The 26,000-nt window shown below is 42.1% G+C and overlaps 1 protein-coding gene and 1 long non-coding RNA gene across 2 annotated transcripts in view; both read left to right on the top strand.

Moving 5' to 3' along the window:
• Positions 1–7,383: 7,383 nt before the first annotated feature.
• LOC148136054 (uncharacterized) lies at positions 7,384–14,373 on the top strand. The gene is made up of 4 exons (XR_015754738.1): positions 7,384–7,462; positions 7,784–7,868; positions 8,964–9,133; positions 14,253–14,373. It is a non-coding gene; the product is annotated as an uncharacterized LOC148136054 (long non-coding RNA).
• A 2,840-nt stretch (positions 14,374–17,213) lies between these two features.
• The window catches only part of LOC148136055 (NACHT, LRR and PYD domains-containing protein 3-like), a 30,665-nt gene continuing 21,878 nt past the window's right edge, over positions 17,214–26,000 (top strand). Inside the window, exons 1-3 of the mRNA XM_087983935.1 lie at positions 17,214–18,773; positions 23,966–24,052; positions 25,533–25,700. Of these exons, the coding sequence (XP_087840061.1) occupies positions 17,473–18,773; positions 23,966–24,052; positions 25,533–25,700 (1,556 nt within the window). The 5' untranslated portion in view covers positions 17,214–17,472. The remainder of the gene's footprint in view (positions 18,774–23,965; positions 24,053–25,532; positions 25,701–26,000) is intronic.

The following is a 26,000-nucleotide window of genomic DNA, read 5'->3' on the forward strand; positions in this document are numbered from 1 at the left end:
TTAGTAGTCAGGCTGTCATTTTTGAAACTTCTTTGAAGTTTAGTAAGGTGGTTAGGGTTTCTGGTTGTGTTTGGTCTGCTTGTCGTGGTTTGTTCTTGAGGAATCTGCGGACTGTATTTTTTGAGTATCTGTTCTTCTTGAATATGTTGTATAGGTAGTTCTCCTCTGTTTTCCGAAGTTCGTCTGTGCTGCAGTTTGTGGCGGCTCGTTGGAATAGTGTTCTGATGCAGTTTCGTTTGTGTGTGTTGGGATGGTTGCTGGTGTAGTTAAGTATTTGGTCAGTGTTTGTCGGTTTTCTGTATACGCAGGTTTGTAGTTCTCTGTTGTCCTTTCTTTCGACTGTGATGTCCAGGAATGCGAGTTTGTTGTTGGTTTCTTCCTCCTTGGTGAACTTTATTCCTGTGAGGGTGTTGTTGATGTTAAATGTCTCTTCTATCTTGTTTCATTTTATGATGACAAAGGTGTCATCTGTGTAGCTGACCCAGATTTTTGGTTTGATGGTTGGTAGGGCTGTTGGTTGTAGTCTTTGCATTACCGCTTCCGCTATGAATCTTGATAGCGGAGATCCCATGGGTGTGCCGTTGGTTTGTTTGTAGATTATGTTGTTGAAGGTGAAGTGGGTGGTGAGGCACTCGTCCACTAGCTTCATGATGTTTTCGTTGGTAATGTGATTGGATGGTGGTTGGGGTGTGTGAGATAGTCTCTTCTAAAAGTGTGGTAAGTGTTTCCTTTGCCAGGTCGATGTTGATGGAGGTGAACAGTATTGTATATTGTATTGCCTGTATCCTTTTATTTCCTGCCAATCATGTCTGTCAAAATGCCAATTGCTGTGATGTCTGCTTCGACCACTTCCTTTGAAAGCGCATTCCAGGCACATTGAATCAGTCATATTGTCATACAGCACAGAAACAGACCCTTCAGTCCAACCCATCCATGCCGAGCTTAATCTCAAACTAAACTAGTCCCACCTGCCTGCTCCTGGCCTACAACTCTCCAAACCTTTCCTATTCATGTACTTCTCTCATCTCTTTCTAAACATTGTAATTACACCCACATCCACCATTTCCTCGGGAAGTTCCCTCTGTGGAAAAAGAAATTGCCCCTCCCACCTCCTGTAATCATTCCCCCTTTACCCTTAAATTGATGTCCGCTAATAATTGAGATTTCTATCCTGGGGGAAAAAAAACTGCATTCTATCCATGCCTTTCATAATTTTGTAAATCTCTATCAGGCCACCTTTCAGCCTCTGGTGTTCAAGTAAAAACCAATCTTGTCCAATCTCCTTCACAGATAATACCTCCCAAACCAGACAAAATCCTGGAGAACATTTTCTGTACCCTCTCCAATGCTCTCACATGTTTCTGGTCATGATGCAATGACCAGAACTGTACACAGTATTCCAAATGCGACCTTGCTAACGCTCTGCAACAGGGCTTGCCAATTTTTATACTCTGTGTCCTAAACAATGAAGGCAAGCGTGCCATATGCCTTCCAGACTACCTCATCCACTGACATTGCCCCTTTCTGGGAACTGTGGACCTGTATGCTTCAAGCCCCTGTACTTTAATGCTTCTAAGGGTTCTGCCAATTACTGTGTAACCTCCCTTATGCATTGGACTTCCAAATGTATCAGCTCATATTTTTTCCAGATTAAAGTCTATCTGCCATTTCTTCACCCAAATCTCCAGATTATCTATAATCCTGCTGTATCCTCTGGCAATCCTCCACATTATCCACAGCTCCCTCAATGTTTGTGTTATCGGCAAACTTACTGATCAGACGATGGACATTCTCCTCCAAATTATTTATAAACAAATGAGGGGTCTCAATACTGATCCCTGTGCAACAATACTGGTCATATGGCCATATGACTTCACCCCCAGTATCTGCTTACCATGACAGACCTTGACAAAGGCCTTGCTAACATCCAGTGAGACAATATCTGCCACTCTGCTCTCTTCAGGGATCTTTGCCACTTCCTCAAAAATCTCAATCAAGTTTGTGAGACATGACCTTCTCCACACAAAGCCTTGCTGCCTGTCACTAATTAGTCCTTTTTTTTCAAATGTGAGTAAATCCTGGCCCTAAGAATCTTCTCCAAGATCTCTTGGCTTGGCGGTATAGAGTCATGGAGTTGTACAGCAAGGAAACAGGCCCTTCGGTCCAACCCATCCATACTGACCAGGTATGTTAAATTACTACTGACATAAGGTTCACTGCATTTCCCATATTATCCGTGTTGCCCTTCTGAAACAAGGGAACAACACTGGCTATTCTCCAGTCCTCTTGGATCTCTCCTGTAACTAAAGAGGATTTAAAGATTTTGTACAAGGACCCAGAAATTTCCTCCCCAGAAGAGCCACCATCAGCTCCTGGGAACTTGTAACCTCATGGATTTTTGAAAAGCCCAACACTTCCTTCTTTTTTTATATAGACATGCCCTAGAATTATCAACATACCCTTGTCTACATTCACCATGTCCATTTCTTTTGAATACACATGCCAATTATTCACTAAGCTCCTCACCCACATCCTCTGGCTTCATGCAGAAATTTCCTTCTTTGTCCTCAACTGGACCTGGCTTTTCCCTCACCCGCACCAACCAACCAACCCAACCGCCCCGTGGCTGAACACCTTAACTCCCTCTCCCACTCCGCCAAGGCCATGCAGGTCCTTGGCCTCCTCCATCGCCAGACCATGGCAACACGATGCCTGGAGGAAGAGCACCTCATCTTTCACCTAGGAGCCCTCCAACCACAAGGGATGAATGCAGATTTCTCCAGCTTTCATTTCCCCTCCCCCACCTTATCTCAGTCCCAACCCTCGGCCTCAGCACTGTCTTCTTAACCTGCAATCTTCTTCCCGACCTCTCCGCCCCCACCCCCTCTCCGGCCTATCACCCTCACCTTAACCTCCTTCCACCTATCACATTCCCTCCTCCCTCCCCCAAGTCCCTCCTCCCTACCTTTTATCTTAGCCTGCTTGGCACACCCTCCTCATTCCTGAAGAAGGGCCTATGCCTGAAACGTCGATTCTCATGCTCCTTGGATGCTGCCTGACTTGCTGCGCTTTTCCAGCAACACACTTTTCAGCTTTGGCCAATATCCCTCTAAACCCTTCCTATACACGTACCTATCCAGATGCCTTTTAAATGTTGTAATTGTCCCAGCCTCCATCCTTTCCAATGGCAGTTCATTCCAGACATGCACCACCCTCTGTGTGAAAGCATTGCCCCTTAGGTCCCTTTTATACCTTTCCTCTCTCATCTTAAACCTATGCCTTCTGACATTGGACTCTCATACCCTGGGAAAAAGACATTGACGATTCACCCTATACATGTACCTTATGATTTCATAAAACTCTATAAAGTCACCCCTCAGCCTCCAATGCTAGAGGGAAAATAGCTTCGGTTTATTCAGCTTCTCCCTGTAGCTCAAAGCCGCCAACCCTAACAACACCCTTGTAAATCTTTAATGCACCCCTTGAAGTTTCACAACATATTGAGAGACCAGAATTGCACACAGTATTCCAAAAGGAGCTTAACCAATTGTCATCCAAAGCGCTTGAATCTAGCCATCATTATCCTTCACTTTCACAGGAAACGCTGGCCTGGAATTCACCAGCCTTTAAAAGAGTCTCATATTATCCGCAAACAGCTACCCCCATCTATATGCTCCAGTTTGTGACTAATATTGCCATCGCTAGCTTCTCCCAATTTTGCCAGGAACCACTTTTATTCTCATCATAAGTTATGTATAACTTGCAGAATTATGGTCAGTGTTCCCAAAATGTCTTTCACTGAAACTTTGATCACGTGACTAGGCTCATTCCTTAATACCGGATCAAGTATTCCCTTCCTCAATTGGACTAGAGACATATTGCTTCAAAAAATCCTCTTGGACTCAATTAACACATTCTACCCCCACCCACACAAAAGCCCCTTTCCTTAAGAGAGTCCTTGTCAATTTCTAGAATGTTAAAATCACACATCACCACAAACCTGGTGTTTTCACATTTTTCCATTGACTCTCCATGGATATGATCCTCTGTCTCCCATTGGCTGTTGGGAAGCCTGAAATACAAACCCATTGAAAGGTTTGCAGACCTCTTATTCCTGAGCTCCACCCATATGACCTCACTGGATAAGCCCTCCAAGATGTCCTCCCTCAATAAACCTGTGATATTCTCTCTAATCAATAATCTTCAACATCTTTTACAGCCCTCTCTATTTTGCATGATAAAATATAGAACATTATGCTACCATTCTTTTCCTTCTTTGAACCAAGTAATAGCTACAATATCATAGTTATATGCATGAATCCAAGCCCTAAGGTCATCTGTTTAATGTGTCATAATCCTTGCATTAGAACATATTCACTTCAGATCGCCAGTCCTCAGTGTTCAGTAACCTCTTCCTGTTTGTTCTTCTACTTCATTGAGAGTGCGCTGCTGGAAAAGAACAGCAGGTCAGGCAGCATCCGAAGAGCAGGAGACTCGATGTTTCAGGCAAAAGCCCTCCATCAAGAATCAGGCTTGTAGTTCAGGGGGGCTGAGAGATAAATGGGAGGGTTGTCGGGCTGGGGGAGTGGGGGAATATGATAAGTAGGTGAACGTGGGGAGGTATGGGGGAAGGTGATAGTCTGAGAGGAGGATGGAGCGGATAGGTGAAAAGGAAGATGGACAGATCAGGAGGGCGGTGCCGAGTTGGAGGGTTGAGACTGTGATAATGTGCAGGGGAGGGGAAATGAGGAAACTGGTGAAGTCCACATTGATCCCACGTACACCTCTCCCCCACCTCTATCCAAGGCCTCAAAGGATTCTTCACATCTGACAGAGACTTACTTGTACTTCCACACACGTCATCGACTGTATCCGTTGCACCTGATGTCATCTCCTTGACATTGGGGAGACAAGACGCCAACTTGCGGATTGTTTCAGAGAATATCTCTGGGACACCAGCGCCAACTAACCCCATCCCCCTGAACACTTTAACTCCCCCTCTCACTCCACCAAGGACAAGCAGGTCCTGGGCCTCCTCCATCACCAAACCCAAACCACCCGACACTGGAGGAAGAACACCTCATCTTCCACTTTGGGACCCTGCAACCACACAGGAGCAATTTGGATTTCACCAGTTTCCTCATTTCCTCTCCCTCCACCTTATCCCAGTCCCATGCCTCCAACTCAGCACCACCCTCTTGACCTGTCCATTTTCCTTCCCACCTATCCACTCCACCCTCTCACCTTTCCCTGCCACTTTCACCTACCTAACAAATTTCCAGTTACATTTCCCCCCCAGCCCCAGTCTTCTCCCATTGATCTCGCAAACCCCTGACCCACAAGCCCCATTCCTGATAAAGAGCTTATGACTGAAATGTTGACTTTCTTACTCCTCAGATGCTACCTGACCTGCTGTGCTTTTCCAACACCACAGTCGACTCTGATCTCCAGCATCTGCAGCCTTCCCTTTCTCCCACCCTGCTTTAAACACCTACCGAGTGACATCAGCAAACCTCCCTGCCAGGATATTGGTGCCTCTCCAATTTGCGTTAAATCCTTCCTTCTTGTTGAGGTCCCAATCGCCCTGGAGGACATTTCAACAATCCACATATTGGAAGCCTTTTAGCAATGTTTTTCACTGCACAATCTTCCTGTTCCTCGCCTCACTGGCACATGGAGTAATCCCAAGATGTGAACCCCAGAGGGGTTGCCTATGTTATTCATACCAACCTGTACCACACTCTTTGGCTACTCAGAGTCATAGAGATGTACAGCATGGAAACAGATCCTTTGGTCCAACTCATCTATGCCAACCAGATATCCTAACCTAAGCTAGTCCCACTTGCCAGCACCTTGGTCCATATCCCTCTGAACCCTTCTTATTCATGTACCCATTCCAAATGCATTTTAAATGCTGTAGTTGTACCAGACTCCACCACTTCCTCTGGTAGCTCATTCCATACAAGCACCACCCTCTGTGTGAAAACGCTACCCCTTAGGTCCCTTTTTTTTTATCTTTCCTCTCTCACCCAAAACCTATGCCTTCTAGTTCCGGGTTCCCCCACCCCAGGGAAAATACTTTGTTGATTGATCCCATCCATGCCCCTTAATGATTTTATAAACTTCTATAAGATCACCCCTCAGCCTCCAACACTCCAGTGAAAACAGCCCCAGCCTGTTAGCCTCTCCCTATAGCTCAAATCCTCCAACCCTGGCAACATTCCTGCAAATCATTTCTGAAATGTTTCAAGTTTCACAAATCCTTCATACAGGAGGGAGACCAGAATTGCACACAATATTCCAAAAGTGGTCTAACCAATGTCCTGTACAGCTTCAACTCATTGTTCCTTTTGACAATGATATATGCCCACTCACAGACATCCTTGACCCTGGAACAAGGGAGGCCATGCACCATCCTGGTCCCTTTTGCAGCCACAGAAATGCCTATGGAGACCGCTATTAGTACTGGTTTTCTGCACTTTGATCCTGCCTGTTGAACAACATGCCAGCTGTGGTAGCACTGTTCTGGCAGCTGCTGTTGTTATCCCCTGATCGGACCCTACCCACCACTCCACTCCTCTCCTCTCAATATCCAAAACGGTATACATGTTGGAGATGGTTTAGCCACAGGGGTGTCCCAGTCTCCAACTGCCTATCCCTTCCAGCTACCTACCTGAACCTTGGTAGTGTCCACGACTCTAAAACTCCTGTCTGTGATGCTTTCCACCCACTTTCCTGAATGCCCCGAAGTGTGTCCCCACTCTGACCCATGTAATCTGACAGAAGCTACAATTGGACAGTTCCCACAGGTTTGGTTGGCATGACTGTTCGAACTGTCTCTTATTTCCCACATTCGATATGATAAGCAAACTACCCAGTGTATTGCCATTTTAATCTTCTCACAACTATTCCATTGAAAATTAATGTCTATTAAAATTAACTTACAGTAAACTAGATGGCCCGAGAGTTAGAATCTCATTAAAGAACATGAAATGTGCAATTAATTCTAGAAATAACAGTCTAGATCCCAGGACTGTATTGCTCCCCCACCAGCCTGACTCCCATTGCCCCTAAACCTGATGGGGAGGGAAAGGTGAATGGAGGTTTCAGGTAAGAACAGAGAGTCATCTGACCGTTACTAACCAATCAGCAGCCCTTCTGTCTGGCATTGTGACGTCACTCCCCTCCAGGTCTGGCCCCGGAAGCTCCTTCCGCTGCCTCAGCCTCTCAAGGTGTGTCCTCAAACCCGAGCCCGCTCCTTCGGGATTGATGTGGAAGCTCCCACTGAGTGAGACCGTTTCATGCCGGGTCACAGGAAGCCTTGACTGTGCTGGGTGTTGACAGTGTCGGTTAAATATTAATCTGCTCAACCTGTCACTGAGGGAGAGGTGTGAAAAAGGGGATAAATCGGAATCACCTTCTTCTGTGCTGTCGATCTCTACGACAATCATATAACCAGAAGGTAACACACTGAGATCTTAATCAAGGTGCGGGAACAAATGACTGCAGATACTGGGATCGGAACTGAAAACAACAAATGCTGGAGATCACAGCGGGTCAGATAGCATTCACAGAGGGAGAACAAGCTAACGTTCCGAGTCTAGATGACTCTTCATCTTAATCAATACAGTTAAATATTTTTAGTGTCATTGCATTTTGATATCAACACGATCATTTTGCTGTTATTAGAATGTAGTTTGCTTACATTTGTTGAATAGCAGCAGCAACAAAATTCCGCCAGCATTTTGATCAGTCTAATAATGGTACATATTCTTTTGTTTAGCTGGTGAACAAATGCAAAATTATGACGGACGGAGTAAATGTGGGACAAATACAATGTACTTCAATGAAAGGAAGAAATGGAAAAGGTAAAGTTCAAAGATCAGCTGTGTTACTGGCAATATTCCCTGATGAGTATCAGACACTCCAGGATAGAATGTTACAATTTCAGGAAAGGCTGAGAAGTGACTGTGGCTATCAGAATGGTAAACAACATGACAGGCATCTCAGGAGACTGGATAGCCTGAGCACAACTTGCAGATGAATGGTATTTGGTGCTTGGCCACTGGGCAGACCACCTATGAACAAAAACAGTTGTTTTATCCCCTCATACTTGATCTGTGGCAGCAGGAGAGATCATCTAGGCCCACGATCCTGCTACATGGAAACACAAAATTCAGTTTACTGAACCAGCTCGTAACATCAATTGGATGGTCAGGCTGGTTGTAAACAGGTCTTGGCAGTGTGGCTGTGGAGGGAGGTAACAATCTGTCCTTCTGTGGTTCCATTCAATCCCGGGTGTCCTTGGAGATGGGGCGCAGAATGTCCATCTCAATGCCTTTAGAGGGATGGAACACCACAGAGGCATACAGTGCTTTATTTCCCGTCCAACTCAATTTCAATTTTATCCCTTCCCTCTCTTCCTACTACGTCCCCTGCCATGTTTATATTTGGTATTGCATTGCTCAAAAAAGCCTGTGCTTGTAAATCATCAATTGGATGCACATGAGTTTTTACTGGTGGTGGCTGCTCGTTATACAAAAAAAACAACAAAAGAAGTTGCAGTGGGAAAGAACTCATTTTTATGTGATAACACTTCCGGGTAGAAACATATGCTAATAAAACACAGCAATGATGCAGGGTTAGAATTCTTAAGTGTGTTCAAGTTCAGCCTGCTACCCTAAATGTGTAATATCTATGGGCAGAGTGATTAGAAATAACTAATGAGAACTGAAACAATTTAGGTTTTTGACTCTGTCATGTAGGAGGAGAAAGAGACCATTAATCCTTGTGAAATTGCTACATAGAGACAGGAAGAGTCTGCAAGTAAAATCGCACAATTATTTATTGCAAATTAATATTTTGTATCAATGGTTGAAAATAGAAGGTCTTCGGTGTGAAATTTCTTTAACTTTTTATATCAGATATTTTAATTGCATGTTTTGTTCACTTTCTTCCGACAGACGATGATGGAAAAGGAATTAGTCAATTACTGAATAGTTACAGCGACAGGGAGTTAACCCTGATTACCTGATTCTACTGTGAGAGATTGGAGGATGCAATATTAGACTTGGTGGAGAGCATTGCCCTGACATTAACAGCAACTGGTTCATTGAGCAATGGAAATTACGCTGTAAGTTATATGATAGAATTTTTCCATTATTCTATTATTAATCAGTAAAATGATTGAAGTGGGCATGTAATTGAAGGAACCTTTGGAAATTTAAGGAAAAGTAACAAGTTGTGCATCTCATTAATGATATGAAAAACAATAAAAGTAAGGGTCAGGGGTACACAAATAAAAACGCACCAGAAAATAGAAAATAGTGAAACAATATTTTTTTCAAAGAAAAATAAATAATGAAAAGTTGTTTACTTGAAGGAGTGATAACGAACTGAGAGCAAAATAGAAATTAGTGAGGTGGCTTAGTAGTTAGTGGATGAAATCATGTGATGATGAAAACCGCATGTCAGAGAATATCAGGATACCAGATCAGTTTTAGCGAAATGGAAGAAATGCCATGATGAATATTTCACTGAGAAGAATAGCTTGTGTGTGCTCTGCAAGCAACAAGATCGTAGCAGAGAGCATGTTAAATTGTCCATAGGTTAAGTGCGTTAGTCAGAGGGAAATGGGTCTGGGTAGGTTACTCTTCGAAGGGCCTGTTTCCACACTGTAGGGAATCTAAAAAAAAATAAGGAATATGCTGTCAAGTTTTAAACAGGTCACCTTATGAAGTTCAAGTTCAAGTACCAGTAAGGTGCCACTCATGTCACTGAGGCAGGTAATGTTGAGGGACTCTTGAAGAAGTGTCCTGTCCAGATCATTGAAAGTGAGGAATTACAACCCCTTGTGAAGTTTTCTTGGCTTGGTCGTGTTCCATGTTATTCATGCCCAGTGAGTTTAGCTGAGAAATCTCTGGACACTGTTCTAATTACTTTTGCTAATCAATATGCTCCATAGTGTGCTCTATCAAAGTCTGTTCCCATATTTCCCTCTTGTTAATTCTGGATGTTGAATATAAACGGTGCATAAATTCTGGCCCACTGTCATAAATATAATTAAGTAAAATCTGTTGCTGTTTGTTGCTGGAGAATTATTCAGCTTTTTTCACTGACTAAGTTCCTTGAACTCACTGTGTCTACTTTTTAGGTGAAGGTAATTGGTCTCTAGTCAAATCATAATGTAGATTTTCCACGTGCTCATGTGTCACATTGTAAAACGTACAAAACAAACTGGTAAATGTGACTTGAAATTAACATGCAGAGTTCATTCAAAATGGTTTCTTACAACTACAAAATATTTTTAAACAAAACAAAAACAAGTTACATGTAATGAATACAGTAAAGAGTTTTGCCATAGTGAATATGCCTGTCACCAAGAATGACCACAGCTTGAAAATTTATCAATTCATATTGAAGGGAAGAGCCTTTCATGTTTGGACAGATGACATACATTTATAAAAGTATATCATGCCAGCTATTCCACAGTAAAAAAAAACCTTCGGGAAAATGTTTACAAATTAAGACCAGAGCTGTGAAGGAAACATTTAATGATTCCAAAAACAAATTATTCCTTGGTGGAAGAAAGACTTCCTTAGAAACATGAACCATCAAGCTAAGTCAGATAATGATTATGACATCGAAGTGAAGTATAATAACATGCAAATTTATCATTTCATTAAGTTTCCTCCCCAGTGGCTCGGTGAGTATTTGCATTGCGTCATTAATTGTTCTTGCCAAGTTGGGAATGACATGCTTTCATGAAGCATTGCACTCGATTTGATGTAATCTAGCTGAATTCTCGATAGGATTGGGATCCAGGATTATTAAACACCTTCAGTGAATGAAAGGTAGAATATTTCCAAGTCCAGATTGTTTGTAGATTGAATATCAGGGTTGTGGGTTTGGTACGATAGGAATATAAAGATACAGAATAAAGCAATTCAGTGCAGCATGTCTGCACTAACCAGAAAGAAATTGAAAAAGAAAAATCGCCCAAATTACTTTTAAGTATGAGAAAGTGAGAGTGCAGATGCTGGAGATCAGAATCTCTGGTGCTGGAAAAGCACAGCAGGTCAGGCAGCATCCAAGGAGCAGGAGAGTCGACGTTTCGGGCACAAGCTCTTCATCAGGAATGGGAGGGTGGCCCAAGGGGACTGAGAGATAGGGTTGGGCTGGGGGGTGAGGGGGGCATGGGGGGGAGGGGGGGGGGAAGGTAGCTGGGAATGCAATAGGTAGATAAAGGTGAAGGTGATAGGTGGAGAGGAGGGTTGAGCAGATTGGTGGGAGGTAAATGGACAGGTAGGACAGTTCAAGAGGGCAGTGCTGAGTTGGACGGTTGGATCTAGGAGAAGGTGGGGGAAGGGGAAATGAGGAAAATGGTGAAACCCATATTGATTCTGGGTGGTTGGGGGGTCCCAAGGCAGAAGATGACACATTCTTCCTCTAGATATCAGATGGTTAGGATTTGGTGGTGGAGGAGGCCCAGGACTTGCATATCCTTGGTGGAGTGGATCACTCTGACACAAGTAGGGAGGATGTGTTGGGTAGGCTAGAGGTTATTAAGGTGGACAAATCCCCAGGATCAGATGGGATCTATCCCAGGTTGCTGAGGGAGGCGAGAGAGGAAATAGCTGGGGCCTGACAAATATCTTTGTAGTATCCCTAAATACAGGTGAGGTGCCGGACTGGAAGGTTGCCCATGTTGTCCCCGTTTACAAGAAGAGTAGTAGGGATATTGCGGGTAACTACAGACCAGTGAGCCTGGCATCGGTGGTGGGAAAGTTGCTGGAGAAGGTACTGAGGGATAGGATCTATTTATATTTGGAAAATAATGGGCTTATCAGTGATAGACAACATGGTTTTGTGCGGGGCGATCGTGCCTTACCAACTTATTAGAGTTCTTCGAGGAAGTGACCAAGTTGATAGATGAAGGAAGGACTGTTGATGTCGTATGCATGGACTTTAGTAAGGCAGTTGATAAGATTCCCCATTGTAGACTTATGGAGAAAGTGAAGTCACATGGTGTGCAAGGTGTTCTAGCGAGGTGGATAAAGAACTGGTTGAGCAACAGGAGACAGAGAGTAGTAGTTGAAGGGAGTTTCTCGAAATGGAGAAAGGTGACAGTGGTGGTCCACAGGGGTCAGTGTTGGGGCCACTGTTGTTTGTAATGATCTGGAAGAGGGCACTGTTGGTATGATCAGCAAGTTTGCAGATGACACGAAGATTGGTGGAGTAGCAGAAAGCATAAGGGACTGTGAGAGAATACAGGAGGGTATAGATAGACTGGAGAGTTGGGCGGAAAAGTGGCAGATGGTTTTCAATCCAGACGAATGTGAGGTGATGCATTTAGGTGAGACTAATTCAAGAGTGAATTATACAATGAATGGAAGAGCCTTGGGAAAAGTTGATGAGCAGAGAGATCTGGGAATGCAGGTCCATTGTACCCTGAAAGTTGCTGCACAAGTGGATAGAGTGGTCAAGAAGACATACAGTATACTTGCCTTCATTGGAAGGGGTATTGAATATAAGAGCTGGCAAGTCATGTTAAAATTGTACAAGACATTGGTTCGGCCACATTTAGAATACTGTGTACAGTTCTGTTGCCACATTATCAAAAGGATGTGGACACTTTGGAGAGGTTGCAGAGAAAGTTTACGAGGGTGTTGTCTGGTCTGAAAGGTGCTAGCTATGAAGGGAGATTGAGTAGGTTAGGTTTATTTTCATTAGAAAAAAGGAGATTGAGGGGGGGCCTGATTGAGGTTTAAAAAATCATAAAGGATATAGACAGGGTGGATAGAGATAAGCTTTTACCCAGGGTGAAGGATTCAATAACAAGAGGTCACGCTTTCAAGGTGAGAGGTGGAAAGGTTAAGGGGGATACACGTGGCAAGTACTTCACACAGAGGGTGGTGAGTGTCTGGAGCTCGTTGCCAGCAGAGGTGGTAGAGGCAGGCACAGTAGATTTATTTAAGATGCATCTAGACAGATGCATGAGTAGGTGGGGAGCAGAGGGATACAGATGCTAGGAATTGGGTGACAGGTTTAGACAGTACATTTGGATCGGCTTAGGCTTGGAGGGCTGATGGGCCTGTTCCTGGACTGTAAATTCTCTTTGTTCTTTGGAAGCACACACGTTGAAAAGGCAACACTTCATGCAGTTGCAGTGATGTTAATATTGTGTCTGTTGGTGAGCTGAAGAATATTTATGACTTCAATTATTGGAGTTTCATGATGTTATCAGAACTAGTTACCCAAATTGCCCCAAATACCATAATGACCGTTGATATCCTTTCAATTCTTACTGCAATAAAATCCTGGCAATTACAAACTTTTCAATGTTTCCTACAAAATTTCTAATCTATTGTTTTGGATTTCCTTTCTGTTTCTTTGGATATAGCAGTGAAACTAGTCCACTTTTAATGTAGGAATTCATTGAAGGTGTTGTGGTTCTAGCATCAAAGGTAATGCACAACAAACTGTTAAAGTGACAACATGGATCTCATGTTCGCTTCATAGTTCAAGTGTTATGGATTGAAACAGGATTCCTGTTATGGATTCCTGAAGAAGGGCTTATGCCCGAAACATCGATTCTGTTGTTCCCTGGATGCTGCCTGACCTGCTGCGCTGTTCCAGCAACACATTTTCAGCTCAGTAATGGACTCAAACCCAAACCCCAAAACTTCCACTTCCAATATTGAAGAGTCCAGTTTTGTTTATCACATGACTTGTTAACTGCAAGTTTCATGTCATATCCAATAGATTCCTCGATTCCTGATGAAGGGCTTTTGCCCAAAACATCGATTTCCCTGCTTCTTGGATGCTGCCTGAACTGCTGTGCTTTTCCAGCACCATTCTAATCTAGAATCTGGTTTCCAGCATCTGAAGCCCTTGTTTTTGCCTACTACTAATGTCTCCCTCATAGTTCTTCTTCACAAGTAGAGGCAACGTCTCATCAGTGTGCTGAGATGAATATTCTTCACCAATCGAACATCATTAATGTAACAGCTTTTCACAATTACAACACTGCTGTTTATCATTTTCTCTCTTTCATTGTTTTCCTTTCTATTTCTTCTTTGTCTTGTATCTTTCTGGTTTATTCCATTGTTCTTCCTTTGTTTGTTTCTTTCCCATCTTTCTTTTTCCCTCATTTCCTCCATCAATTCATTCTTCCATTCCGTTCCTTCATCTATTGTTTCCCTTTTCCCATTTCCCTTTCTATTTTACCTGTTCTTCTCTTTATATTCCAGTATATCCATAATCTTTCAGAGCATCAACAGAGAAAGGAAGCAACAAAACATCTTCTGAACACAGTGACCAAAACCAATAGCTGCAGAGAACGAATATTTTGGGAAACATTGGTGAAAATGCAAGAATCAAAGCCAAAACTGAAACTCATTCTGAAAGAAATTCAGAGCAGAGATATTGTACAGTCCAAGTATTTCTAGCAATCAAACATGGTTGCCTCTTTAATGGGTGAGGCTGCCACACACTACTAATGAAATGAAACATCTTTCCCAGGTTTTGACTTGCTTTATAATGCACGCATCAGAGAGATGGAAGGAGAGCTATCAGATCACCTCAAAGGTAAATCAAAATAAAAGTAATCGTTAATCATAAAAATGTACCGCATTAATTAAGTTCTAACATTTTATTTGTGTCTCACATTTCATCACTGAAAGGAAACAAACTCTCCAAATTATTACCATGAACTGTTTCTATAAAATGCAATTCAAGTTACAACACAAAGCAAATGAACTGGAACTTGGGCATGGACAGTGTTCCATCTGCCACAAATTATATGCCACATGTGTGATATTGAGCTTTGTTGGAAATTGCTGAATGCTCATTTTGATTTTCCCAGCTGTTCTGGAGCAGACTGAGCCCAACCTTCCAGTTTTAGATGCTGAACCACAAAGTCACATTCAGTTTTGCAAGTCAGTTGGTTTCAAAATCTTCCCTGGAACTTTGTCAGGCCATTATTTCTTTTCCCTTCAGTCACATCAGGGTCTGAAAAAAAGTCTTGCTTTTACCGTCAATACAAGGCCGTCGGGTGCCTTTATGCAAATGTAAACCTCAATATCGCCAGAGTCTCGGAGTCTACAAAGTCTGTATTGGGCTGGAGTCACATAGAGCTCCAGACCTAGTTAAAGCTTAAATCAAATACATGACAGACTGAGTAAAGATGATGTCATTTATAGGATCACAATTGGTTCCAGACTAGTTACTGATGAAGTCAGATCTGATGAATACAGAAGTTAGAGTGTGGTCCCATAGTGTGGATAGACTGAACTGATATGTATGTATTGGTTGAAGAAGGTCTTGATTCATATGTCGGCTCCACCCTGGGCAATGACTTGAAACGCACATTGACCTAAAGAAGGTGAGGATATGGGTCACGTATAGAAACAGAATCTTTAAACATCCAAGTGTCATATTTCTACCGACTGCATATGTACTAGAGTTCAACATGTATCAGATTGCACACATGTTGTTTGGGCATTGAATGAAGGCACAAATAGGGATACAATGATATTAGCTTGACCTAATTGATCAACCAGGACGAGATAAGGAATTGTTTTTCAATAAGTCATATATCCCAGAAACACATTTCTACACACAGTGCTGAAACATTGGATTTGTGAAGAGCCCATATTTGCTGAAATTAGATTAGATTAGATTAGATTACTTACAGTGTGGAAACAGGCCCTTCTGCCCAACAAGTACACACCACCCCGCCGAAGCGCAACCCACCCATACCCCTACATTTACTCCTTTTACCTAACACTACGGGCAATTTAGCATGGCCAATTCACCTGACCTGCACATCTTTGGACTGAAATCTTACTGACGTAGAGTGGCTGTGTCAAAGACTGTACTCAATTGTCTGGCCAGGCAATTAGTTGACTTGGAAACATATTTAGGCTCATATCGAGATAAGATTTGCTTTGTCTATGTCTCGGACTTGTTAAAACATGAAATCAAATATGGGGTCAAGCTGGATATAGGTAGATTCACATGAACATTCAGAATAGATAGGGAGTCCATTCACATACAATCTTAGACTGTACAATGAGAGGCTTCAGTTTTCGCACTGAAATGGACAATGAGTTGATAAAATTGGTGGAAGATCCCAATGTGATCCTTATACATCGACAGTGTTATTTTATAATTATGGTTCACATAGCACATTTAATTGTATCACTGGTTTGTCATCCTGTTCTCAACATTAAGCATTGAAAAAGTGAGTATTATACACAGTCCCTATTCAGCCAGTGGGCCATATGTTTACATTAGGTGGCACAATGGGCGGCATGGTGGCACAGTGGTTAGCACTGCTGCCTCACAGCGCCAGAGACCCGGGTTCAATTCCCGACTCAGGCGACTGACTGTGTGGAGTTTGCACATTCTCCCCGTGTCTGCGTGGGTTTCCTCCGGGTGCTCCGGTTTCCTCCCACAGTCCAAAGATGTGCAGGGTCAGGTGAATTGGCCATGCTAAATTGCCCGTAGTGTTAGGTAAAGGGTAAATGCAGGGGTATGGGTGGGTTGCGCTTCGGTGGGTCGGTGTGGACTTGTTGGGCCGAAGGCCCTGTTTCCACACTGTAAGTAATCTAATCTAATTAGGTATAAATTGTCTGAGATTGAAGCAGACATCAATTTTATAAACACTCTGATACTATCTCCACTGGGGACAACAGACAAAACAAAAATGAATACAGTAAGTAATAATAAGTGAACAACGTGATAATATTTGGCTTCTCACATGTTCCAATGTTAAATTCTCCTCAAATGGAGATGACGATAGAGTGGAGGGGCTTGTCTGTTATAATGTAAAATCTACTATAATCCATCTGATTCTCCCTGATTTATATTTAATTTAATTCAATATTTATTCGATAAGATTAATTTCTAGCACAGCGTAGTAAAATTTGGAAACTCCTCCTAGCTTCTCGTTAATTGTTTTAATGTAGTTAATTAACAAATAAGAACAATGCCAACATAATTTTGATCATTGTCATGAAAGGTATACAAGATCAACACAAGCAACACCTCCTACACCAAACCGAACATGTGTTCAAACACACCATCAAAGGAGACAGCAAAATAACGACCGTTTCCCTCACTGATCAATATACAGAGCTTATCATTATTTCCACTCTGCGTGAACGGAGACTTGTGGAACATGAGCTCCTTTCCAGAGGCAGGGAACATGAAGAATAGCAGCGGAAGTACGTCACCAGCGAACTTGAAAAAATCCGGATTGATCAATTATTCAGGAGCAGTTTTGGCCACTCCAGCCTGTCTGGCACCACGGTGGTTAGCGGAGTGGCTGGCATTGGTAAGACAACAATGGTGCAGAGGATGGTCCATGAATGGGCAGCAGGAAACATCTATCCTCAGTTCTAATTTGTTCTACATTTCACATTTCGAAATCTTAATGCCATCAACAGAGCCATTTCTCTGACTGAAATGGTATTGGATCAGTACCCTTATTTAGAAAAGATAATTGAAGATATCTGGATGAAACCTGAATATCTTCTCTTGGTTTTTGATGGATTAGATGAGTACAAACACCAGATTGATTTCACTGGCCGCGTGGCTGGTGATGTCTCTGCGAATCACTGTGTTGCGCCTGACTGCAGATGTGAAGTTTTTGAAATGGTGCACTCCCTGGTACAGCAACAGCTGCTCAGAGGTTGTTCTGTGCTGGTTACCAGCCGGCCGACTGCCCTTGACTCATTGGAAAAGGCCAATGTCAACCTTTGGGCTGAGATCCTGGGCTTTCTTGCTGATGAAAGAAAAGAATTTTTCAGAAAGTTTTTTGGCAGTGAGCAACTTGCTACCAATGTCTTCAAACACATCGAGGAGAATGAGATCCTGTACACCATGTGCTACAACCCTTCATATTGCTGGATCATTTGCTCAACCTTTGACCCACTCTTTACACAGCTGAAGTGCAAGCAACCTCTTCCCAAAACCATCACTCAACTTTTCTCCATCTACCTTTCCAATCTCTTGGACAACCACAAGCGAGATGTTGAGGACCAGCGGATTATTTTACAGCGACTCGGGGAGTTGGCTTACCAGGGAGTTTCGAAAAGGAGAGTTGTTTTTAATGAGAATCACTTCATTCAGCACCATCTGGAGTCCAGCAAATTCATTTCAGGATTCATGATGGAGATCTTGGAAAGGGATGACACAGCTAAAAACATTGTGTACACATTTCTCCACCTTACCATCCAGGAATTCTTGGCCGCCCTGGCTCAGTATTTGAGTCCAAAGCATCAGAACGTGGTGGAAATGCTTCACTGTGCTTTTAAGAAGGATGATGGTCGGTTTGAGATTTTTATTCGATTTTTAGTTGGTCTTTCAACACCCACTTCATCCCGAAATCTGGAACCATTCCTGGGTCCGCTGTCTCATCACACGACCTGTCAGGTGATAGACTGGCTGCAGGCCAATGTTCAGGCAGAAATCAAAAACATGGACAGAGTCACTGGAAAGCGGAAACTGCTGAACATATTCCATTATTTGTCGGAGTCTCAGAATAGAGCTTTAGTTCAGAAGACCATTGGATCTGTGGAGCGTTTGAACTTTGGGGACTCCAATCCAAAGAATGCACTAAGATTGAACCCAATGGACTGTTTTGTAATGTCCCATGTTGTACAACTTTGTGAATCAGTGATGGAGTTGAATTTGGAGAAATGTTATATTCAGGAGGAGGGGATCAAACGATTGGCCCCTGCAATCCACAAGTGCAAAGTTCTAAGGTATGTATTGATTCGGGTGAAATTAGATAACATGTCTGCAACGACCCATCGATTTTCTCTTGTAAATTCCACCTGATATGAATTTCATAGGATCATAGAATCTCTACAGAGCAGAAAACGGTCATTTGGACCATCTAGTCTGCATCAACCCTCTGAAGTGCATCCCATCCAGACCCCTCCCCTATCCCTGCATTTCAAAGGGACATGAAAGGCTACAGAAAAGATTTAGAAGGATGTTGCCAGGGTTGGAGCGTTTGACCTATAGGGAGAGGCTGAATGGACTGGGACTGTTTTCCCTGGAGCATTGAAGGCTAAGGGTGACCTTATATATAGAGTTTATAAAGTCATGAGGAACATGTTTAGGGTAAATAGGCAAGATCTTTTCCTTGGGATCTGGGAGTGAGAGGGGAAAGATTTAAAAGGTACTTAAGGGGCAACTTCTTCACACAAAGGATGGTGTGGGTATGGAATAAGCTGCCTGAGGAAGTGGTGGAGGCTGGTGCAATTACAACATTTAAAAGGCATCTGGAGGGTTTATGAATAGGAATCATTTAGAGGGATATGGGCCAAATGCTGGCAAATGTGATTAGATTAATTAAGGATATCTGGTTGGCATGGACGAGTTGGACCAAAGGGTCTGTTTCCTTGCTGTACATCTCTATGACTCTACAACCCATCTAGTCTGCACATCCCTAGAAACTATGGGCAATTTAACATGATCAGTCCATCTAACCTGCACATAGTTGACTGTGGGAGGAAACCGGAGTACCCAGAGGCAACCCACGCAGACACTGGGCGAATGTGCAAACTCCACACAAACAAACAGTCACCCAGGGATGGAATCAAACCCACATCCCTGGTGCTGTCAGGAAACAGTGCTAACTGTTGAGCCACTTGTCACGAAAGTAGCTGAATCACAATTACTATTCATTTTTTTTCTGAGAGTCAAGGAGTTTTCCATGCTTTTTATTTATTTTTAACGCTACTATTGCATTGACCTTGATACTGAGTGCTCTAACTATAACAAAAAAAAGCACCAGGCTAACTTGGTTGATCTTACACTGTGAGACATTCAAAGCCACAAGGAGTCTGGCAGAGTCTTTAACTAGTGCTATGACAAGGAAACAAAGAACCGAGCCAAATCATCGTACCTCAGTGTTCACAACAGAGTAAAATTAAAACCTTCAAAGATTTTAACCTCAACAATTCCTAACCAGACTTTATAACCAATCGCAGTCTCTGTTGATAATGAAACCAAGACGGTCGGTTAATAACTGAAACAGCAACAAAAAAGCAATTTATTACCAATATAGGAACTTTAGCAGAGCAAACTTAAACAACAAAGTTTGAAACCAATAACCTTGTTTTCAGGGCAATTCACACAAAAGACAGACAGACAGACAAATAAACACAGTGAAGGGATAATTAAAATAAAGTAACAAAACTGGCCAGATTAAGTGGTTTTCATATCTTACTCTCAATGTTTATTTAATAGTTTATTTGTTAATTTTCTGAAGATATCGATCTGTGCCACCTTTGAATTCACTCTGAGGACTGAAATTCTGAAATAAAGTGGAAGGTTAGGCAGGGAGCATTTAAATCTTCATGCTGTAATGTCAATAGCTAAGTTCATTCTCTCAAAAGCACACAGTCCCAAAAACCAACTTAAACCGTGAACTATGGCCTATGTTTGACCATCTCGTTCTCTCCCAGAAACAAATGGAAATTGCTGTTCTGAGGAAAGCTCATTGGACTGAAATATGTCTATCCGTAGATGCTGCCAGACCTGCTGCGCTTTTCCCTCAATTTTTGTTTTTGTTTCTTATGTCCAGTATCCACAGTTCTTTCGATTTTATGTTCTATCCCAGGCTTGTACACAACAATTCCCAGGTACTGGCCTGATCAATTCCCAAACATTTCTTATCTGGTTCAATGTGCTGCTCTCCCACTGTGCTGAAACATCTACAGGATCCTATTGATCAAGAGCTAACCTGCCATTACCTGTGAGGCCCCACCTCGCGAACAAACAGCAGCTTGTTTGTTTGTTTTGTTGAAACACAAGTTGCTGTTCACAATCCAAAGATCATTTCCAGCTCATGCAGTTCACAGCTACAAATCAAAATTGATAAAATAATAAATTAAACGAAAAGTTGGCGAAGGTTTGAACACTAATCCTAAGAGGCCCTCAATTAAATGAACAGACCTGGTGTGTGACTGAACACAGTTCACTGACAGAGAATAGCAATGGAGATCAGGTGGCAAATCAAACTGTTGAACCCAACCTCTGTCACCAATTGTGTGCCATTGCAGAGATGAATATCATCCTTTGTAGTTTGTTTTTACAAACCAAAGCTAATCTGATATTGTATTTGACCCAACCATTCACTAGATAAATAGTAAGTGAATGCTGTACCTAGTTCAATGCAGAATACGTTGCTAACACAGCAAGGCTGCCATTCATGTATCTGAAACTGTTACGGGTGAGGTCAGGGTGGGTTTGAAATAGAGGTTCAACAGTCTGTGATTTACAGGAGGCATGATCTGCCCTTTGTGGTAGCACCAAATTCACCATTCACCTCAGCAGCAGGGAGATTGGGCAGCTCATCACCACATATTTTACATGACTGTTGGGATGAACAATTATCCATTCTGCTTGGAACTGAAAACATGGCTTGTGTATTGTTAAATGCATCAGAGAAGCAGGAATTTATTGATTGATTGATGTCTATAAGTCTTTTTCTTTGTTGTGTTATCCAAGCTGGGCAATAATGCCTCACAATTAACCATTGCTTTTACTCTTTGCTGGATTACATATGGATGAGTTCAATGGAATATAATTGCACAAATGTTTTAAAAATTGAATATAAGACAATCAATTTTTTGTCTTGCGTTCAACTTGTCATAGAGTCAAATAACATGGAAACAGACCCTTTGGTCCAACCAGTCCATACTGAACGTAATCCCAACTAAACTAGTCCCACCTGCCTGCTCCAGGCCCATATCCCTCCGAACCTTTCCTTCTCATGTATTTATCGAAATATCTTTTAGAGTCATAGAGATGTACAGCATGGAAACAGACCCTTCGGTCCAACCTGTCCACGCCAACCAGATATCCCAACCCAACCTAGTCCCACCTGCCAGCACCCAGCCCATATCCCTCCAAACCCTTCCTATTCATATACCCATCCAAATGCCTCTTAAATGTTGCAATTGTACCAGCCTCCACAACATCCTCTGGCAGCTCATTCCATACACATACCACCTTCTGTGTGAAAAAGTTGCCCCTTAGGTCTCTTTTATATCTTTCCCCTCTCACCCTAAACCTATGCCCTCTAGTTCTGGACTACTCAACCCCAGGGAAAAGACTTTGTCTATTTATCCTATCCATGCCCCTCATAATTTTGTAAACCTCTATAAGGTCACCCCACAGCCTCCGATGCTCCAGGGAAAACAGCCCCAGCCTGTTCAGCTTCTCCATATAGCTCAAATCCTCCAGCCCTGCCAACATCTTTGTAAATCTTTTCTGAACCCTTTCAAGTTTCACAACATCTTTCCAATAGGAAGGAGACCAGAATTGCACACACTATTCCAACAGTGGCCTAACCAATGTCTGGTACAGCTGCAACATGACTCTCCCAACTCCTGTACTCAATACTCTGACCAATAAAGGAAAGCATACCAAACGCCTTCTTTACTATCCTATCTACCTGCGACTCAATTTTCAAGGAGCTATGAACCTGCACTCCAAGGTCTCTTTGTTCAGCAACATTCTCTAGGACCTTACCATTAAGTGTATAAGTCCTGCTAAGATTTGCTTTCCCAAAATGCAGCAACTCGCATTTATCTGAATTGAACTCCATCTGCCACTAATTGCACCCATATCAACCACTTCCTCCGGAACTACCCTCTGAGTTTAAAATAATTTCTTCTTGTGACTTTTTTAACTCTGTGTCCTCTCACCTTAAAAATGTGCCCCTAGTCTTGAAATCCCCCATCCTCGGGAAAAGACACCTACCATTAAGCCTTTTTATACCACTGATGATTTTATAACCCTCTGAGGTCACCTCTCAACCTCTTATGCTCCAGTGGGAAAAAATCCCAGTCTATCCAGCCTCTCCTTATAACTCAAACTTTCCAGATCAAAGCTTCCCGGTAAACCTTTTCTGAACCTCCTCCACCTTAACAATATTCTTCTTTTACCTAAGTGACTATAACTGGACACAGTATTCCAGAAGAGGCCTCACCAATGCAAACTTCAAAGAATTATGTACCTGAATCCTTAGCTCCCTCTGTTGTACAACACTGCCCAAAGCCCTCCCATTAACTGATTAACCTCTCCCCAAGTTTGTTGTATCAAAATGCATTTATCTAGATTGAACTCCATCTGCCATTTCTCAACCCATTGACCCATTTTGTCAAAATCCCTTAGAAAATCTTCTTCTTGCCACCAATTTTGATATCATTTGCAAACTTACTAACCATGCCTTCTGTATTTTCATCCAAATCATTTCTATAAGTGACAAACAAAACACAAGCCAGAACGATCCCCGTGGAACATCAGTGGTGACAGGCCTCCAAGTCTGAAAAACAACCCTCCGCATTGTCTCCTGCTGATAAGCCAATTTTGTATCCAATTGGCAAGCTCTCCCTGAATCCCATGTGTCCAGTTTTGGGTTAAATTATATATTCTATTTCCAGGTCATAAAATGGGTAGTGAATAATAAGGCCATCTGGCCAATTATGTCTGCACTGGCTCCTTAAATGGCCTACACACTTCATCCTATTCCCCTCCTCTTCCCTCAAAGCTATCACATGTTTTCTCCTTCAGGTATATATCAAATTCCTCTTTTCAGAGTTGTACTGGGTTGTACTGTCAATAGCCTTTCAGTCAGTGAATGAGTAACAGCAATTTACTGAGTAAAATATATGATAAGAACTGTACACCTCTCATTTTTCACCAAACAATTAATCTATTGTTTGAAATATGTGTTCACTGGTCACCAACTAATTCAGTGAGAATAGTTATGCAAGATTTCAATCTGTTTTCTAATACTGCACAACACTGTTCTATCTGCCCATGCCTCAGTGTGTCAATGAGAAACAATTGGATGGAGTTTCTGTAAGGTGAAGTTTATGTTATGTTAATCGGAGAGATTTCCCATTCCTTGACTGTTTTTTTTCTTGGCTGTTAGGCTGAATGACAATAACATTGGAGATACAGGAGTCAACATTTTGTCTGCATCATTGGCGCATTCGGAATGCAAAACAAAGCGATTGGAGTAGGTATTCTTCCCAACATTAACCCCAAATTTTATGTGCAATGATTTGTGGCAAGTCAGGAATTTGCTGTATCTTTGGCATGACCACTGTTGAATATATAGGGGAAGGTGAGGACTGCAGATGCTGGAGATCAGAGTCAAGAGTGTGGTGCTGGAAAAGCACAGCCAGTCAGGCAGCATCTGAAGAGCGGGAGAAGCGATGCTTTGAACATAAACCCTTCATTAGGACTCCTGATGAAGGGTTTATGTTCGAAATGTCGATTTTCCTGCTCCTCGGATGCTGCCTGACCGGCTATGCTTTTCCAGCACCACATTCTTCGATCTTGCTAGACTGCACCTGGAGTATTCTGTTCTGTTCTGCACAACAAGTATATATTAGACTGCAATCAAATTTCAACAGGAAGATATTAGGGAGAAATTGAATCAGAATCTTTTTGTGGAAATTATGGTCACATGGTAACCAATGGAGATGTTTAAAATGCTGAATGATGGAACAGGATTGTTAACAAAAAGATCAAGGAAAGAGCATTATTTTAAAGGTACAGTTAAGCCATTCATTCAGGAGCCAGTTCAAACCACACTTCTTCCAACTAGAGAAGCACAATTTTCAGATTCTCAACAAAAAGAGTTGTTAAGATTCAGAGACGAAAGTAAAAAAGTTAATTTTTTTGTTCAATTAATAAAATTTGGTCTAAGCTGATGTATTTACATCCCACGTTGTTACAATGCTTGAGGAGAGATGCAGGGCATCGGAGAAAGGAAGAAATGTCTCATTAAAAGGATTTCATGGATCCTGAACATAAGGTCTGAAGATAGATTGCAAACATTGGATCCATCTCCATTAAGGAAAGGAAGCTGTGATGTAATTTGAATGAAGTATTAAAAATGATAATGACAGCGGAAAGAGTCGGTAACAATAAACTGTTCACTGCCATGAAATGATCAAGAATATCAGCACAAAAATTCAAGAAATTGCCAAAAGAAGCAAGAACAATGTGAGATAATCTTTTCTGCACAGTGACTGGTTAAGGTTGGAATGTTGTGCCTGACTGACATCATGGCAGAGGCCGGTTCAACTGAAGTGTTCAAAAAGGAATTAAACTTTGGTCTGGAAAGGTCCTGTGCACAGGGATACGGGATACAGAGTGGCAGGAAGTGAATTGCTCATTCGGAGCCTCGAATCACCTCCTCCTGCACTGTACCCAGTTTGATTCTGTGAGGTTGTAGGTACGCATATTCTTTTCAAAATTAAGAATAATGTCTTTCAAATAAGGAATAATAGTGTTAAAGACTAAAAGCATTAAAGTTAATTGATTATTAGTTCGTCATTACTGAGTCAAATAAAATGAAAAGGAGGCTGATGGCTCAAAAGCTTTCTCACTTTGTTATGCTGATCCAATTATTGCTTTTCCTTCTCAGTGGAATTTCTTTTATCTTTTCGAGCTGTATTGAAAACTGATTTGTAATTATCAATCTTTAGTTTGCAGGATAACAATCTGACATTTGCTTGCATTGAAGACCTGAGGATGGCATTTAGTCAGAGCGAATCATTGTCAATGCTATACCTGGATGGAAATAAATTCACAGATGATTGCATTCCGAAAATGAGAAACTTCATCATCATCTGCAAGAATTTGGAGCTGATTCAGTGAGTGCATATGTTAAAACATTAAACATTTCCATTGTATTGTAAACAATAATTTCCTTAAGTCATGTCCACAGCAAATTCTTCAGGGGTGCTTAACATATTAATTCACCAGAACATAGAAAATCAGAGCAGCAGCAGGCCATTCAGCCCATAGACCGTGATCTATCATTATATATACCATGGATGATTATCCAACTTGAACCCTGTTCCTGTTTTCTCCCTGATATCTTTGACCCCTTTAACCCTTAAGAACTTTATCTGCCTGGCGTTATAGAGATGTTCAGCACAGAAACAGGCTCT

This window comes from Chiloscyllium plagiosum, unplaced genomic scaffold (assembly GCF_037043375.1).
Source record: "Chiloscyllium plagiosum isolate Xiang-an unplaced genomic scaffold, Cpla_swu_hap1 HiC_scaffold_47, whole genome shotgun sequence".
NCBI lineage: Eukaryota > Metazoa > Chordata > Chondrichthyes > Orectolobiformes > Hemiscylliidae > Chiloscyllium > Chiloscyllium plagiosum.